This window comes from Buceros rhinoceros, unplaced genomic scaffold (genome assembly GCF_000710305.1).
Source record: "Buceros rhinoceros silvestris isolate BGI_N320 unplaced genomic scaffold, ASM71030v1 scaffold32903, whole genome shotgun sequence".
NCBI classification, from domain to species: domain Eukaryota; kingdom Metazoa; phylum Chordata; class Aves; order Bucerotiformes; family Bucerotidae; genus Buceros; species Buceros rhinoceros.
Genome location: NW_010403645.1, coordinates 19,901 through 39,597, shown reverse-complemented (window position 1 = coordinate 39,597; position 19,697 = coordinate 19,901). Strand labels below are relative to the sequence as shown.

Below are 19,697 nucleotides of genomic sequence, written 5' to 3'. Positions count from 1 at the left end.
GGTTCAGGCAGCACCACGGTCTTGGCTTTGCAGCAGGTGACTACGGGCACTAGGCACTCGCAAGCCTGGGTTGGGTCACACCAAGAGCTGGTCTGAACAGCTCTCCCTCACCTATCCTAAGCCGAACAGTAAACGTTCAAGAATTAGGTATTGTTCTCAGTTTACATAGTCAGTGTGTGTTCAGAAGAGACAGTTCGAAAACGTCTGTCCTTGTCAGCAGATCAGTTTCAAAGAACGGTTTTGTATTGCTTAAAAAGTGTCTGTACTTCTGTACTTGCACTTCTTTTCAGGTCTGCCTCTCTGTATTTTTTCTGCCTCCTCATAGGGTAGAAATTAAACTAACACAGCAGACTTTACTGACACAGTATGCGCTTTCCAGTCCTTTCACTAAAAAAGCTGCTAAGAACCTATTTTATTCTTAAATGAGATTACAACTTGAGAAGTGGGAACAGCAAGATAAAAACCACACCCTAATGCATCTATTCTCATGCACTACTTACATGGACTCTAACAACTGCATGTAGTGTTCATCACCTCGTCCTCCTTCCACCTCATGGTCCAACTTCAAAATGATTTCATTCTCAAACTGATAAAGAAAAAAAATCAAAACTAAGCAGCTATCCACAGGTCAAACACATTTCAATATGGCATCGAATGAATGTCTTTGTATAGTTCTGTCACATTTTCCAGTTAAATAGTGCACAAGTGACTGTCTCCAGGCACCTGTTTCGTAGCACAAACTGATAAAATAATCTGAGGAAACAGGCTTGCAGTGTCTGTATTGTAGGTGTTCATAAAATGTCTCTAATTTGAAATGCAGATTTCAAAGTAAGTAGAATCACTTTCACCAGGATAAAAAGGAACCACCCTGCAGCATACAATACCTCATTTACCTGCTATTTATTAGGTCTATCTAGGTCCTAACCAGGACACAGCAGCATATAGACAAAGACAGCAAACAAGCTATTTTTGCAGTTCAGCTCAGTTCTTGCCCCTCCACGACATCATTTCTTCAATCTTAGTTTACAGTTATGATATTATTTCATTTGGAGCCATCAGCAGCCTTATTTCTCTTCTTGTAAGGTCAAAAAGTCCCCTTTTCCCCTGTCTGAATTGAAATAGAATCTGTGCAGCTGGTATGCATAAAAAGAGAGAAAACCTGTTAATATTTCTGCAGTGGTCACACCTTGTGACCTTATCTATCACTCATCAGCCAACTCTTAAAACTCCAGGCTTCCAGGTTTCCTTTTATCCCAAACTTAGCTTCCAGAGAACCGTTCCATCCCAGTCAGGGGAGATGCCCTGAAACTTCAACCTCACTGCTGGCCTCCATCATTCACATAACGGATTTCTTGAACGAGGGTGTCTGAAGACGTTGACTATATCATTTACCTGCCATTCCTGTTACATCCTGTAACAATCTCTCAGGTACTCTTCAGGGAGTTTTAAGCAAGGGAACAACAGCTCACAACATCCAGGAAACGACAAAGCCTGTTTTCAAAGTTTGTTACACAGGGAAAGAAAAAGTTTTCTGGGAAACTACTGCTAAGCTGCGAAATTGGCGTTAAAGATATGCTCGCGAACTGGCGATGGGACCCCTTTGAAGTGTAATAAACTCCGGCAACACCTCTGGAACAGTTCTAGGTAACACACCGTTAGCACACCGTTACCTCTGAAGGCAATGGAGGTACGGGTTGGACGATGTTCTCAGGCAGCCCTTTGCAGGATCATCCCTTCGTTCTGGGAAGCCTCTTGAACTGTTGTTGTGTTACTGCCATACAAATATACAACAACCTGTCCTTCAGAGCCTTTGCACTGCATTAAACACAGAACACTGCTTCATCACGTCGAAAGGGCTAATCCAATCCCACATGTTTTGGTTAGAAATTTTAACTAGCTTGCAATGCTTTTACTGTGTATTATTGCAAACTGCATTTAGGTCCAGGAAATTAAACGCGTGGAAACTATAGCACACGCCTGTGATTAGGCTGGGTGTGTTGTCCCCCGCTTCTGAGCGCCTGAAAGCATTAAGGTTTGCATGTTCAAAAAATGCCCTCATATAGTTGATGTTTATGTATCGTAACAGAAATACAAAAGATGAGTTGGTTTTTTTGGTGGGTTTTCTTCCTCAACATAAAATGAACAATACCAGTGAATTTTTCTTTTTTAAGTAACTTAATGCAGTTGGAAATGTACTGGGAGAGGGTTCCAAGGAAAATATACCCCCATTAATGTTGTCCAGTGCAGACCTAGGCATTTTAAACCAAATTACTGGGTGTACCAGCCTACTGTATTCCTTCAGACATGATCTGAAACAAACAAAAAAAGCATTAAAAAACCCGTGTTTTAAAATAACCTGATGTATCAACTGTTGGAAAACAGAAAACTACTTAAAATTAATGTCATATAAATATATTGCATGGTGGAAAATAATTTAATTCAATAAGCATAGCAGAAATAAATGTTAATATTAAAAATGCTGCAGGTTTTAAGTTCTTTAAAAAAACTCCACACTAAAAAGCAGCCAGCTTGTTAGTATAATTCTTCCCAAGCTTCAAATGCTCTGTTGTGAAGAGGCAGGTATCCTTTTGCACCTGCAGGTTAGAAACTCAGCACGAATATAAGAATGCCAGGAGATCCCCTTCAAGGTAGAGCCATTCTTTTATTTACGTGTCTCTGGCTGTAACTGCAGTGGGCTACCAAAGCCAGTCAGTTGTTTTTATTGTGCTTAGTCCTTACTGAACACTTCCATTGCTTCTAAGCCTCTTGTCTGATCGTTTGATTCTTCACTCTTCGAAATCGCTTTTTGGCTTGTTATATGAAAAGGCTAGGATTTATAGAAGCATTCCAAGACTCGGCAGCTTGATTCACAGCCTGGGCTTTGAGCACTGCTGAGAGACTGGACAGACCTTCACTAATCTGGATTGCCCTCTGGAAGAGGTGTGACACATGAATCTCAAAGTCTTGCTGCAGCTGTAGTCATCTCGTCCAGCTAACGGTATCATGTTCAGGTACCGTCATATGAGACAACATCATGATAGAGATCTATGAAGAATCTGCACAGTCAGAAAATTACATATTTTTAATGCCAACACTGTTAAACTTTTCAATGTGGCTGTCAGTGTCCTTTTTATGCAGTCACAACGTGTCTCAATCCTTCACCTCAAGATAGGTACTAAAATCTTTGAATATCATATGAATAGATTACTCAGGTGTGGCAAAATTTATATTCACCTACATCTATATAAGTATATACTCACATATGCGGAACATTTCCTATTGTTACATACAGCACAGTGAGGGAGCAGAGAGGAAAGGCTGATGTTTGTGTCTGTTCCAGTCAACTAGAGCCATGCTAAACCTGAAAGATTGCTCGAGCTCTGCGAGTAAGCACCCATGCTGCTGAGAAGCGTGCAGAAGACTATGGAGAAGACGACAGATAAGTGCAGATAAGAAGACATTTGAGAAAAGCAGGAAGCAAGTCTAAAAGGTACTTTTCCAGGAGCTAAAGAAAAATTTGTGTCCTAGTAAGACCTGCCTTCAGATAGAAGAGACCCTGGTGTAGTGCTTTCAAGAAGAGGTGTGAAAGATCTACCCCAATGTTCTAGACAAGCCATCAAAACCCCAGGAGACACAGAGAAGGCATTAGAAAACTAGGAGATCCTCCCTGAAATACAGCTCTGTTGTTTGCACAGATACACTTATTAAAAGCCCTGTAAATATGACAGAATTCACTGCAGTACTAACAGCAAATTTCCATGTTTTTCTTCCACACTGTTTTCAGTATATGAGTAATCCTGGTTCTTCCCTGGAGTGTTTCTGTTAGCTTTGGCAGACTGGGATCCAGACCACTGCATCAGAAAACTGGAAGCCTTTCATGGTACAAAGAATTACTGTAGTATTTTACAGGAGGTATTACCGGATAACTGCAATGCAAGGTATCTTTCCTTTGTTAAATATATCGTCATCAAAAACTTCAGCCCTGAAGTGAAGAAGCCAAGCCCAGGGCTACATATAAGAAAATAGTTACTCCCCTTCAAACATCAAGCAGGTCATACATATGTTCAGACTTAGGTTTCAGAAGAGACAATTCCTTCAGTGGCAGAGAACATGACATCCTCACTGAAAACATGCTACTACATGTACTTCCTTGAAGTACGTCATGACTAAAACGAAGGTCAAGAATTCCTGAATTTTCTCCTGAATATTTGATATCCTTCATTTTTGTCCTAAGATTCAGCTAAACAGGACCATCAAATGTCGAAGATCAAAGATATTCCAGAATAACAGCCAATCAAATGATTTTGCCCCTAAAATCAATAAGTACAGTAATGTTGATACAGCTTCATAGAGAAACACATTTATAAGCTGCATGTAAAAATCTCTATTTAAACATCCTTAGCTGTATCTCAGAGACCAACCTAGTACAGTAATGTTGATACAGCTTCATAGAGAAACACATTTATAAGCTGCATGTAAAAATCTCTATTTAAACATCCTTAGCTGTATCTCAGAGACCAACCTAAAAAAAAAAAAAAAAAAAGAAAAAAAATCCATGTGACAGCTGTTCCAAGCTCGCTGCCCGGTCACTGCAGAATGTGTCAGGATTCACCTTCTCTTGGCAACAGAACAATTCCACACTGAGCCAGCAGAACCTGCAGGGTTACTGAGCCAATGCCCGTCAGAGGCAGCAGGAAGGCAGGCAGCCAACGCCCCATCTTTGGGGGCACCCCAATGCTGCCAACTGCTCTATACACAGAACACTGAGGTGAGCTGGTGCTTCTTTCAAGCTTTGAAACAGTGTTTTGAGTGGCCTGACTTCTACACACACCGCTCAAACCCCAAGCAGCTAGGTGCACAATTAGGTGACAGAGATACACTCCACTCTTCTCTAGGAGGGGCAGGGAGAAAGGAACAATTTCAACCACTTCATATGTCTCAGAGCAAGTCAAAAGAACACAACCAGTGCTGTAAAGGTGTGAAACCAACACTGTTCATACCATCATCACGCAGCACCAGCCAGATATGCTTCAACTAGAAATACCTGAACGCCTCAGGGGGGATCAATGTGACATACAAGAACTCGGATACAAGTTGTGTACACACAACACAACGGCAGAGACAGGTGACTTCCCCAGCTCAGCACCAGGTTCCACATTATTTTGAGATGACTGAGTAGGAAAGTAATGTTCATGAAAACATAAATAGAACTGTTTTAAATGGGCATAGAATGGTTAAAATATTCTGCTGCCTGGATGAAGGCGAAAATGGAGAAAATAAGTTGCTCTTTATTGTCAGTGAGACACCTACACATAAAGGGTCAGTGCTGAATGTGAATCTGCAAGCCTGAGTAGCATGCATATGAGAAATGGGAAAAGCAGCACCAGGCTCACTCCCGCAGGACTGAGCAGCATGTAGCCAGCCAGTATTTCAACAGAAGCTGGCAGCAAATGTTTCATCTCTGCGGTGTACTGAGGAGGCTCTATGCTGCTCCTCAAAATACTTAATGACTTCAGATCTCAGAGTCTCCATTTAAAAACTACTTTCCATAATGTTCTCCAAGAAAACTATAAATTGTTCAGTAGAAACAGCTACCCCATTTTCTGATTTGAGCAGAAGGGAAGGACTAGTACATTAGCACTATTTCTTACTTGTTTATAGGAGTGTCAAATAGAAAGGAACCTTATTTTTTTCTTAAACATCACAAGGAATTTTTGTTTGTTGAGAGTAACAACATTCTGTGATACAGAACAATCCTTTGTCCTGTTACTTGCAGATTTTGCTGCTCCAACATGAGCCCTTTCTCGGTGAATAGAATACAAATTAAAGATTGCCAGTGGAACAGTACATCCTAGACCAATACCAGAGAATAAAGAGCTACCATCACATTATTGAGAAACAGAAAAGAAATTACTCTGCTTGGTCCAGGCTGAAAAAGAAGTTCAAAGGCTCAGAATTAATTTCGAGGTGCAGTCGTATGTGTATTAGCCTATATGTGGGTATTAGTAACGAGGAATACGCGTACACGGCATTTTCAGGACAAGGCAATATTAAGTAAAATCATGCAATCCAGACATTTTCTAGAGCTGAAGTCTGAGGACTTACTGCAGTAAGACAAAAATCTGTGAATATAGTGCAAGTGAAGCGCCAGCTAAAAATCAGCCACCTCTTAAATCCTTCCCAGGATTCCTACTTATTCAGCAGGTAGAGAATTGATTACTTCTAAGAGGCAATAATTTCACAGCCACTGGATCTTAACAAAGTAAGTCCTAAGCATCTTTCCTGCCGTTTCTCAACAAGCTGCAGAAAAGCCACTTGCGTGAACTAAATAAATAAAAAGCTGTCAGAAATACAGAATAAAGTTTTAATGTGTCTGAGCCAAAATTAAGCCCTGAAAGGGTATTTCTTCTCTAACTTCAGCAGGTGCCTAGCTCTCACTGGCACCAACTTGGCTTTAAAACCACATGGCTTATCTAAAAGAGCCAAGAAATTGCTACACCTCTGAACACACTTCAGTACTCAACCACAAAACATCTCCTATTCTCCTACATGGATCTGTCTGAAGCACCAGGCCATACAAACTTGGTTTCTGCTAACAGGATTAACTCGCTTCCTTCTGAAATCCTTACGCATAATAAAATTTCCAAAATTGAGGATAAGAAACATGGGTATTTACAGCAATTAGAAACCACAGACGCAGAGGAGCTTGCTGCAAACACCTATAGCCACTCTTCTGCAGCTGTTAGCTCAGAAAGAGGGGACAATCCAATAGGCTTAGTAAGAATAAACACCCACCCTCTAGCCTATGGAAACCCAAGAATACCCTATTTTCTGACACAGTCCAACAACAGTCAGGAAGGAAAGTAAATATAGAACACTTCCCCAGATGGCTTCAGCAATTGGTGGAACCAATGAAAAAAACTGAACTGAAAACAGCAAACACAAACAGAATGACTTATTTGAACAAAAATATAAACACAGAGGACTTAATCTTTCCTAAGCCAAGTTAAATCCTTAACGCAACTTCAATCCATGTTTATTTCCATGATATTTTCATTTACTCTGCAAAGAGCTATTTTTTTTTTCCCCTTAAGTTTGGTGTGGGTTTTTTCGTTTTATTTTGTGTTTTTACGGTTTTTTGGTTTTGGGGTTTTTTTTAAGTCTTTTTTAGCTTTTGGCCTCAGATTATCAATTAGAACAAAGAGTACCAGGCTGTTTGATGATGTCTTGCTTTGGGAAGTCTTAATAAAATGCACGACCTGATCTTTCAAGGAGAGATGGGTTATCAACACCTGGAGGATGCATGGACCCTGTGTCCAACACGCAGACAACCAGCTTCACTTTATATTTGAAGGAGAAGGGGACATATTTGCAGGATTAATTCTACCCACAGACACTGAACATAAAGTGGATAAATTGCCTTCCCAAGATCGCTAGATCTGAGCTAATGATAGGCAGAGCCTTGATGGCTAAAGTAAGTAGATATTAATGGCTTCCTCCCTACATCTTCAATTAAAGTTAAAATTACAAGCTCATATAACATCCCTGCTGGGTGAATGGAAGTTACATGTGCAAAGCAAACAGAAGGATCACAAAGAAAGTGCCTGACTATGCCATGCATCTACCTACATACTCCATGCCATCAAATCTCTATGTATAGTATGTCATTCTTGAGGTAACCAGGGGTGGACATTTTTTTCCTCCAGGATTAGTTGATTTCCTAGAAATAGCTAAATGAAATAAAATTCCTGATTTATAAATCTACATAACTTTGTATCCTTACTGCACATGTAGTGTATGGAAAAAGCAGGACACAGCCTCCTGAGCCAGCACCGACATGACATGTGTGTCCGCCCAGAATGGAGAGGTGCCACACGGCTCTCAGCACAGCACCACATCGAGGTAACGGAATCAAGTCTTTTTGGTCAAGTCTATTAAATCCTGCAGCAGGTACCAGACAAGCTCTAGTTCCAGCACCGGTACGGACTCAGCTAACAAAGATGTCTCTGTGCCATTTCCCCCCTCTCATTAGGGAAGATTAGATTAAATATAAATAATTTATTTCTACAGATCAGCAAAACTGTGTTTTAACTGAATGTCAACCTAGGCTCCTGAGTGCCCAAGGCACTCTTGAAATAACATGTTATGATTCTCAAAAATTTATGCTAAAGTTTAAAGAAAATATCCTTTATGCTACTAAATGCCTATTAGTGTATGAAAATTGTCTGCTAGCAAAAGCTAGAGTTTAGGTATTTCTGTATCAAATAAATTTTTATTCATATTAATTCTTTGCCCTTTCTCATTAAGATGGAAACAATTTTAAGTAGTAAATCTTCATATGCCTTTCCTTTAAAACATGTATTTTCAAAAACTTGTCAGAATTGCCAAACTTGCAGGTGCAAGTTTAAGAAATTTATCTTAATTACCTCATCCGTAAGAAAGGAGAGAATAAAACCCACAATTCTTGACTGGTAAATAATCACAATTTCTAAAGCAGAACATTAGAATCTGAGAAACAACGAGACTCTACTGCTCAACCACGAAATAGTTCCAGTGCCTTCTGATAAATTTACCTCTCATTTCTAAGCTGCAATAAGACAATCGTCCTCAGCACTGAAAAAGTATCACCTGAAACATATTTATCTTAGTTTAAGAAGAGATTTAAGGTTCTGGCATCCTCCAGGCTCCTCAGCTGTTGCTCCTGTTAATCAGTCAGTATGAGATGAGGTTTTGGATTTTTGGTCCATACAGACCTATGCATCTCTCCCAAGAGATGAAGTGTAAGCCAAGAGAAGAGCATTTTTAAGAAGGGAGGTGTAGGACTATGAGGACATGCAGGGAACAGGTGCACAGAAGCAAAGTGGGTTTCAATCTTGGCCTTGAACCAAAAGCTGTGCGCTGTGCAATACAGACCAAAACGGAAATTCCATCTGCTGGTTTGTTCCACACTCAGCTGACACAGAAATGCCCCGCATCTAAGGCATTAAACGTAGCTGGGTCCAAGGGAGATATTTATATTTATTTTCCTATGAATGTCTAAAACTACAGCTTTTTGTTTGTCACTTACACAGACTGTTCTGAATTAATTATTTGTGTAACTACAAAGGTTGAATCTCCAATTCAAAACGTACTGTGAAAGGCAGTTTGCAAACACAGAACAACATGAGCCTGTGCCCAAAGAGCTTGCAGAGAATGGAGAAGTCAGCTAGGAAGGAGAGGGACAGATCCTCACTGCCCAGGGAGACAAGCAGTGGCAGGAGATTTAAATTCCCAAATGTCCGATCTCACCATCCCTATTTCTATTCCACCAATCAAAAATATTTAATGCTTGTGATATACAAATCCTTTTCCTTTTAGGTTTACTGTAGAAAACATTTTAGGAATGTCAGTGCTTATTTTTCTCGCAATAAATATTTAGAGAAGTTATGAGTTTACTGAGAAATCTGAAATAATTAACTATTTGCTGCTACTTCCATCAAACATTCTGCGTTAAAAATGGGAAGTTTTGGCTTATCAGTATCTATCCCAAGGAAGGGGTATCACGAAAAACTTACATTAGAAAGGACCCCTAGAGTAATTTAATTGTCTCCTACTTAACTGAGGGCTGACTTCAGTGTCATCTCTTGTTGCTCAGAAGCTTTTTCAGTAAAATGTTGAACATTTTGATAAAGATCCCACAACCTCTCTGGACCCCTATTCCAGCACCTTATTGTTGTCATTTGGATGAATGTTTTACATTAAGACCAGCTAAAGTACTCTGGAGAGCCGACCCTCACTAGCGCAAGAGCTCTTCCTTTTGTTCTTGATGTTTTAGATTTTACTTTTGGTAAGCAGAAAAGCCCACACAATGAATATGTACCAGAAATAGTGACCACATGACATTCTAATGAATTGCCACGCAGAGTAGTTTTAATTACCTTTTTGAATTCTCCTGTCCTTTGATATTCACACAGCATCATGTCAAAGAAAATTGGGATTGTGGCCTTTCGTAGTTCAACTTCTGGAATAAGAGTCATTTCCAAGATGGGTCCAACCATCCCCGGAATAAAGCAAATTTTATTCTGTCCTGAAACACAAATACAAATTGTGGGGGAAACGTTTAGGAAAATTGAGTAGTTATGAAGTTCTTCCCATTTTTCATACTCTGCTTCTGATCTCTTGTCGGCGCTGAGAAGATTCCACATCGCTCACATTTCTGATACACAGAGATTACACCAGTTTCCCTGGATTAAATGACTGCATTGTAGCTGAGTCAGAACAACGAGGACCTCACAAAAATGCTATTAGCTCACACTCAGCACTCCACTGAGGTGGCACAAAACCAGCATGTGCTCAAGAGATCTCCGGCAGACAGAATGGTTCTAAAGCCTTTTTTCCTGTCCTCTCTCTGTTAATAAACCGGTGAAATGCGGTCTTTTCAGAATTAACTGTCTTAATTCGACATTCAGCTCTTATTTCAAAGTATACTCATAGGTATCGTCATAACTGTCTCCATTATACATCTCAAAAAACCTCTGTAATGTGTATTTTCATAAAACAATACGTTGTTGTTCCCTTTATTATGAACTCTCAAAGGAGCAGTAGCAGAACATGGTTGTACAACAAAAGTAAAAACATCTTGGAATTTTAGTCCAAACAGATTCCAAACCTGAGCCTACTAATCTCTGGAACTGTAGGTTCAGACTGAGCAGTAACCTTCTCAAGGAAAACTTATCTGGTTCTCAACTGCAGCAAAATAATGTTTCTGACATCTGATTTCAGCCACCTTTGAAATCTGAGAGAAGGTTGTGAGTTCTTTTAGAGGTATAAAATAGGCAGCAGTCACGCAGTATCTCATGTCAGTTCCAAGCTCAATCACAGGAGAGAAAACATGTTAAGCTCAAATAGCAGAAATATTTCCCAAGACACTTCACATCAGATATTTTTCAGTGAAACAAGCAATATGCTATGGATTCAGTTGCAATTAAGTTCATTAGCCTACTCACCAAGTTTGTACCACATGTCACGGATAGCAAAGCCAATTAAACGTCTCATATCTCCATATCTAGAAAAAAAAAGAAATATGAGAGGGTTTTTTATCATAATTGTACTTCAAAGTTAAAGACATAAGCCAAAGCACACATTTTCACTTACTTGTTCTGGATTTTGTTGTATTTTGCATGGGAAAACTTTTCTAGCTGTAGCGAGTCCTGGGTAATAAAAGCCACGGCCAAGTGAAAATAGTTGTTCCACAGCTGTAAATTGAATATAGGGAAATTATAATAGTTTTGAGAAAAACAGGAACAATATTAAACTATGCATAATACTGAATAATTTATGAACCCAACCAATGCAGCAATATGAGATTTGTATATTATGCAAAGATGTACATCGTTAGTATTACGCAATTAGCAAAAGAGCAAGCAAGATGAATTTTAATAACCACTACTACCCATTTGCTCTTAATAACAGAGCAGCTGAATAAATATTGCTAAAAAAAGACTCATGCGAGATTCATTAGCTAACCACATTACCCCCTGAAGCTTCACAGAACTAGTACATGCCAGTGAATCTTCACAATCAGAACTGAGGGCACCCAGCGTAATTACACTGCACTTGAGAACTACTTCAAAAGGCTTCCCCTGCCTTCTCTTTGGGTGCTAATTCAACAACGAGTGGTGTGAAGTTCCAATACACTTCCATAAGAGCTCTCTACATGAAATAACTACCAGTAGTACCGAGTCATGCAGTCATGTACTGGCATTTGAAGAAAACGCCTTTTATTTCCAGTGCACAACCCTTTCTTTCTGAAAGCAAATGACTTGTTCTCCGGGCAGTCAAACTGAAGCACTTCTAGAGGTGGAAAGGGAAAAAAGAAACTTCACCAGCAAACACAAATACAAGGAAGTAAATACTATTTTCAGAAGCTTCTAAGCAGTCAGCAATGGCTTTAGACACTTCTTTTAAAAACATAGCTGCAGCTAGAAGTGTGTGTGGGAGGAATCGGAGAGACAGCAGAAAGGCTACAGTGAACGTATTCAGTGGTAACGTAAAGGATGGAATCAAAACATCTGACACTGCTACAGAGCTCTTCATTCTGTACGCTGAAATAAACCCTAGGCTGGGAACGCACACTAAATACCCAGGAAATATAGTAGTTCATCAAAAACTCAAGTGACCTCTGCCCCTTATAACCTGGAAAACCCTCTTGTGCACAACCAACCAGGAAAAAGAGACACCAACACACAAAACCACACAGGAAAACACAGGCGTTACCTATAGTACATAGAAAGCTGAAATGGCCTCCTATGACGTGAAGAAGATCCTGCATTTAATTTATTGCCCTCTTCAAGGCCCATAAAGCTCTCCTTAGAGACTTGTGTATTTAGAAGCCCTTTGGAGGGCTGGTCGTGTACGGACGTACAGTGGGGAGTGCAGTAAGCCCTGGTGCAGCCACCCAGAGCCCAGCAGCATCTCACTGGAGACAGTGATTAACCCCTCACATATTACACCATTCAGCGAGGCACTGAATTAACCCAAACCAGACACAGCCTTATTACAAACTACACCTGAAGATGAGCACTAGTAAGGCAGCAGCTTTCTCTCCCCCTTAATACAAATATTTATATGATGTGCATATCTAATTTTGTACAGTATACTATTAGTACACACTAATTCAGAGCCTTTTCCCCCAGGATAAATGTTATTAGAGCTCTGAAAGGCCTGTTTTCCCCCTTTATCAAAAGATGGTTTTAAAAGATTAATTTGACCCATTCAGAGTTTTCCTCCCTTGAGAAGCTGTATATACTGATGTGCAGAGACTGTACTTCGCATACCAGTAACACAGAAAATTTTTCCAATTGTTCTAGATGATAGACAGGAAAAGGAAGCCTTGTTACCAGCTAATGGTCTATTTATTCACTTGATAGCTCCAAGTTCAATGCCACCTTTACAGAGACACACCCTAAAGACTCGATATCCTTATTTTTTAAGTAAGTGTCCTTTTGCCCTCAGAGTACTTGTGATGGCTGAAAAAACATCAACCTTTGCATTCCAACAGCATATTCAAGTTACGGACTTGCAAGGGTTTAAGTACCAAAACTAACAGTAAAACCCTGTGAGGCAAAGCAGTCTCTCAAACTGAAAAAAGGCAAAAGCTGATAGAAACACACTTACAAAGCAAAAACAAAAAAATGTTTATGAGACCTGTTTGCTTTCTCATAAGCCCACAGAAACATCCCAAGCTGTTCTGCATTGGAACGGCCAGTTATGTGGCATGTGGCAGGGCTGGAGTGAAGCAGTCCAGTGACCAGGACGACCAGCGCTCGCCCACTCCGGTGTGTGTGGTGCTCCCACTTTGCTGTCTGTCGCCAGGAACCCCAGTGCTGAGCTCTCAGCTGGGGACAGAGCATGGGCAGACAGAGCTGGAGCTGAGAAGTGACCCTCTGTAACCAGTTGCCACCTCTTCACGGCAAACTCCTGCTGAGATGCAGGACCTGATGGGAACAGCACTGGCTGCCTTGGTGACTTCCCTTCTAGCCATGGTGACCGCACAGTGCAAGCACGGTGCGAGCCACATGCCTGGAGGGCTTTGAATCTGCCAGGGCCTCTCCAGGGAAGGGCCAGGGGATCTTAACAGAGGACGATCTCTTGTTCCATTTTTTTCCCCCAGAAAACACAAGGTGCCTCCTCCCTAAGAGGCGTGACAGCTGCCAAACTGGAAAACGTGGAAGCAATTTAGTAAGAAATTGCTAAAGCCACCTCACAAAGAGGGGATCTGGGTAATTTTTCAGGATAATTACGGAAGGTAAACCCTGCTGCCTCCTCCAGACACACCTCTGAAACCAACGCGCCTCTCTTGCACTAATGCCCACTTTTTAGCCATTGTTTTCCCTATAGATGTCTTTGCTCAGTTCTTTTGTTCCCTTTCACATACTGGAACACATTTCTTTCTCAGTTAAAACTCAATAATTTAAAAGAAACATCTTTTTTTACTATCTTCATGAGCCTTCTGAGCACAAACAATTTAAAACAAACAAATAGCAACTTGTGTTTTAAATTAATCGCTTAATTAGCTCAACCACAGATACTGAAATTCAGTCAAAGATCACAGATGGCTGTGTTGTGCAGTCTTAAAATTCTGAACCAACATTCACAAAAATTCTTCTGCCTTATCTTGTAGAATATCACACTAGAAAAATACAAATTGCTAAACAGGCGTGAGCAGAATGTGAAGGCTGAAAGTCAGAATAACTCACCAACTGATCAACATCAAAACTGAATTAAAGAAAACATTGCATTCTGTTTAAGCGCCATCTGAACAAACACCATTCTCACAGTTACGACTCATTCATAAATTCAGGAAGTGGTAAGCACAATATTTAGGGCTTATTCCTATGGCACACTGACTGGTTCCTGACAGGTCTAGTGTTTGCTTTGAGTTGGAGGAGAGAATATTAAGCATCTCAAAGTACAGAATGATGAAAATCCTCTGGGACCTCTCAATTACTTTGTATTGGCTATGTACTTCAAAAGGACAGAACAAAGGTAGAAAAATTTTAGGTTAATGAAAATAAGGTTACAGAAGCTTTGAAAAGACAAAGACATTATATAAACCAAGAAAAGTGTGGTTTATTCATTTTTAGTCTTTAAAGATTTTCATGTCATAATTCCATTCTCTTGTTGTTTTTGTCATATGCTTCTTGCTTCATGATGCAACTAAAAAAAAAAACAAACTTGCAAATATTTTCTACTCCAGACATCTACCATTCCTATGTTGGAAAAGATCCCACACCTCTGCAATAATGCACTCCCAAATCCAGTAAATATTAGATTCACGTATGGGAATTTTTTCACAATTTATATCCCGTGTATTTCTTTCTGTTCTGAGCAGTGAGCCCAAAATCCAAAAAAATCTGCAGTTGAGCATCACTCTAGGAAGACCCAGCTCTGAAGTCCGGTAATTTTCAAATGCACAATATGATATATAATATATAAAGGTACACCATGTCTAATATTGCTAGTATAATTACTACAGCTAGCTCGATTTTCTAACGGTTGCATTCTCTACTAACTACTGAATCAGCCATTTCCCCAGGTTTTCTGCAGTGTCTGTCACCATCATATGTGTATTTTTACATAGTATAGTACACATTTTTACTGCTATAACTGTAATGCAGTTAAGTTTTTGATTTTGGGATTTCTAAAAATAAAAATTAAGTTGTGCAGTTCTGTTTGTGATGCTAAACCCCATTTCAATACTGCTGAGTTATTCATGGTGCCTTGTGCACGCAGGAAAGAAAAAACACACACAAAAAAAGCATTTTCTTCTAAATCAGACTGGTGTTATATTAGAATGTGGACTATGCCTTTTATAATAAAATTCTGTGGCCAGAAAATAGATGATTAATACGAAATTATAATTACCATAGGACAGAATTAGAAATATAATCCCTCCTAACGCCCTGCCAAAATACTGCCAACAGAGAGGAAGGGCAGGAAGGAACAGGAATCCATAGCACTGTGCTCTCCAGAAGAGAAACTCTGTGAGAGCTTTGCCTGGCCACACAGAACGGTTTCTGTTTGTGCACTCCTCCCTGCCCATAATGTGTGCGGAGCTGCCACCTCCACTCAGAAACAGAGGAATGCTGCACAAACCAGTCATTTTGGTGAGCTCCGTGGCACCAGGGGTGGCAGTGGGGGCTGACTGCGTCCGGCTGCTGGTGTGCTCAGCCGCTGAATGGAAACACTTCCTGCACAGAGCAAGGCTTGTGACGTCAAGGCTGACGGAGCCACGAGTTGAGAGGGACCAAGAAAGAAAATACGCTGTTCTCCTCAGCAAAGGTAACACCTACCTAATGACATCAGCTACTAACACAAACAAAACCCTGTCACACGAGGTCTAAATAGGTTCTATAATGGTAAACGTGCACACCGGAAAATTCATCTGGAACTTTGAAGGGAAACATTAAACATTACCTTCCTGTTTTTGTTGATGGAAGCCTGGCTAATGGTTCATTCAAATTAAATACAATTAAGAGGAAAAAAAACCCTGCCTTGCAAGTTGGCAAAGGGATTTCTGCTGGTGCAAAATAAAGAAATAAAACCTTCCTTCCTAGTTCTGCATTCATATAAATAAGGAAACTGCTGACATGTTAGGCTACGTGTGGTAAATATAAAGGTCATGTAATTATTGTATTTCTGTACAACAAAGAAAACATTAATTCACAGTTGAACTTCCCTGTTTATATCACAGCTACATCTCTATATCCATAAGGACAGAGAGCATTCAGCTTGAAAATAGAACCAGTGCCCAATACTTGCTGCTTTAAAAATCCTTGTGAATCAAGTAAGAGGCAAATCAGCTAGCTGGCTGTTCTCCGGTATAAAGTAGAAACGGGTGTACAAATCCTCTTTGCGGCAAAGGTACTTCTGGACAGCCAGCGATCCCCTGGTCGTTCACCCTCATGTAACCCCCTGGGGGCTACCCCTGAGGGATGCAGATAACGTTTTGCCTTTCTACACAATCTGTCTCAATACAGAACTGTGCTTATGTACAACACAAACACAAGTCAACATAGTTCAAATACAGAGACAGGAATGGAAAATAAACTGCTAAACATTGGAGTTTTTTACCTATTCCAATAAGTCCTACCACAACTCCAGATGTCTGTGTAATAAAACTTCACGTTCCAGCTCACTGTCAGTACTGAAGAGTGAACGTTAACGTACTACATAAGATTCTCTCCCTGCTTGTGCTACGTGCATTCACAAGCTTAAGGTACCATGAATACTGTGAGCTCTCGTTCATTCTTACTTTGTGGTTTATTTTTGCTCCATCAATTAATGAAAATTCTCTCCTTTCTCTCCTGTAACATTAATTGCCCTTGAGCTAACAATTTTGTCCTACCAGCACAAAAGTGCTGATATATTCTATAGCATATGCCCCTCAACTAGTCCTTTCTTTGTTGCTCCAGGTTTTGCTGTTTTAAGATGTCGGAGAATACCTGCTGTATGCAGTCTGGAACTGGGGCTGGTTTCCTGAGCGTGTCTGACGTATATCTGAATACACCCAGCGCGCAAGCTCTGCACATAAACCTCAAAGAGCCCCAAAGAAAAACACCCCCCTCACCCAGCAGGTGTACAATCTCAGCCATCAGATGACTGTTTAACTACCTCTAAGAATGATGATTCTCACCCCAAGCAGCAGTTCTGGCACCTCCTGCCACAGCACTGCCACGACAACCTCAGTGTCAGTGCACTGGGATTTCAAAAGGCATCCACCTAAATGGACTCAGCAAACCCAGCTTATTACATACTACAGCACAATATTCAACCGTACAGCAGTGCTGGGCTCTGCAAAGATTCAGTGCTTGCCACTGAAGGACATAACAGCATCATCACTGAACCTTGGCTTAAAGTTTATGCATAGTTTTAAACTTAAATATCATAACCATTGTTCATCAGATATACCACATCTTCCACAGGTCGTAAACCATGCCACTTCTTTCCTTTCTGCCTGAATTGCATGTAACTAAAAAAGGCACTTCTGCTTTGGATCAAAAAAAAAAAAAAAAAAGGCCAGGAACCTTTTTTCCTCCATTTAACAATTTTCAACAGAGTAGCAAAAACTTCCCCATTGCTTTTTTCTAGATGTAAAATACCCTTTTTAGCTGCTCAACTCTGCTTCTTTTGGACAAAAAAAAAAAAAAAAAAGGCCAGGAACCTTTTTTCCTCCATTTAACAATTTTCAACAGAGTAGCAAAAACTTCCCCATTGCTTTTTTCTAGATGTAAAATACCCTTTTTAGCTGCTCAATTACTTTCACAGTCTACTTGTTTTGTTTGGTTAGGTTGTCCACTGTGTAGTGTCACATAATCACTCAGCCAAGTGGAAAATCCTCAGATCTACTTCAATAGGCTTTAAACTGAATTTTAATTTATTTTTTTAAATGAAGACTTGTCTTCTACTATTTGTTAATAATCAGATTTGAAAATGCCATCCTACAAACATCATAAATCATTCACTCGTTTACAAAAAACTTAAAGATGTAACACCTTTTCTTTCTACATCTTCACCCCTACATATCTCTATTTTCCCCATCCCAATATATTCTGTTTCTATAGTTTGAATCAACCTTAATTAAATTACCCTTAACCAGGAATATTAAAATAGTTGCCTCTGTTTTATCTTCCAATACTTGAGACATTGTTATCACTGTACGTGCTCAGTAACGATCTGAACTTTACTCATCCCTTTTGCTTTGAGAGCAGAAATCAACAGTACACACACCCCGAAGAGGAGATGCAGTGCCTGAAGGCTGCTGCGTACTAAACCACTCACCCTTGAACAAAGTTCTTGGTTTATGCTTTTTTTTTTTTAATGAAAATCCATTTGTTTCACAGACACTCTATATGTGATAACTAAGTTTTCAGATCTGTCATAGTTACTTATGTAACACAGGCATAGAGATGTAGATGCACAACTGCTGTTATGCATATTGTGTGAAACTGCTGGATATGATTTGCAAAACACATTGAACAAGCTCACTAAGATCTGTCAGGTTCAGCAACAGCAGAAGCACATTTTTTTCTGGAATTAGAAAAAAGAGCCCAATGTAAAGAGTTGAGGTTAAGCTGCACTCCACGGTGTGCGATTGCCTCAACTCTGGTTTCAGGAAGCATATTCTAGATTTACTGTAATCAATACCTGGCCCACTGATTTTAGTTGTATATTGCAGCTTCGTCTCCTGCACACTCAGCAGCTCCTGGGGCACTCGGGGACTGATCGAGATGCGCTGGCAGCTCGGAGCACATGGTGGGCTGCCCTTGCTCCAGAGGGCTGACTAGAGTCCGACTGGCCCTGCGGTTACCAGGCTGTAACTCTTCACAAAATCGAAAGTTATGCTACTTGCAAATTTTCTCCCCAATCAAATAGCAAAAGCAAAGGGTTTGTCCCCAGTCATAATTTTTCTATATGCATACAAATAAACATAGAAATACAACTACACGGAGAGAGATTCCAAACTGCTTTGAAGCTTTGAGCTTCCACCATTGCCAATTTTCCCCCACTGAGGCTTTCATTGCACTTCAACGTTTATTATCAAATAGTTTGAAGTGAATGCTAAAGAAATAACACGCCAGTGTTTATTCATGGAAGAAAAGGCAGCTCCCTGACTCGCACTTTTTAGGCTCTCTGAGAGCTACAAGAGTACTACAGTTCTGCAGATTCCCTGTAACGTTCAGCTTACTCGAAGCCTCCAGATATTTGACGAGTCATGAATAGAAAAGCAAACAACACTAATGCATTTCCTTGAACTACAAGGTTCGATGCTGAACTACCAAGTCACTGGTTGCTTGTAACACCGTGGAATGCACAGAACGGCCACAAGAACCTGACCTGCAGCAGCAGTTCCAGGTGTAGCCTGCTGCTCTCTCACTGGAGAGAGGAGTGCAAACCTTGCTGAGAGTCCCTCAGCCTTCACACAGCAGCACACGTGGGTTTGACAGCCTGCACATCCCAATGTCCACCAGACCCAGGTTATTTCCTTTAAAAATTACTGACACACTGGCAGTCAAAAAGATGAAGCGTCACAGAAATGATAGGTTACAAATTGCTCATTAATAAATTGATACAGTCTAAGAGACATTACACCATAAATGTGTCAGGGATTTGAGGGGTTCCAGCAGGGATATCTACTAACAAACCATTTTAAGTTT

The 19,697-nt window shown here is 40.2% G+C and overlaps 1 protein-coding gene across 1 annotated transcript in view; it reads right to left on the bottom strand.

The window, feature by feature from the left end:
- The window catches only part of LOC104490760 (dedicator of cytokinesis protein 2-like), a gene marked incomplete at its 5' end in the record, with an annotated part of 66,498 nt that overhangs the window by 27,819 nt on the left and 18,982 nt on the right, over positions 1 to 19,697 (bottom strand). Inside the window, 4 exons of the mRNA XM_010133092.1 lie at positions 501 to 586; positions 9,918 to 10,066; positions 10,986 to 11,044; positions 11,134 to 11,234. Coding sequence (XP_010131394.1) covers positions 501 to 586; positions 9,918 to 10,066; positions 10,986 to 11,044; positions 11,134 to 11,234 — 395 coding nt within the window. The remainder of the gene's footprint in view (positions 1 to 500; positions 587 to 9,917; positions 10,067 to 10,985; positions 11,045 to 11,133; positions 11,235 to 19,697) is intronic.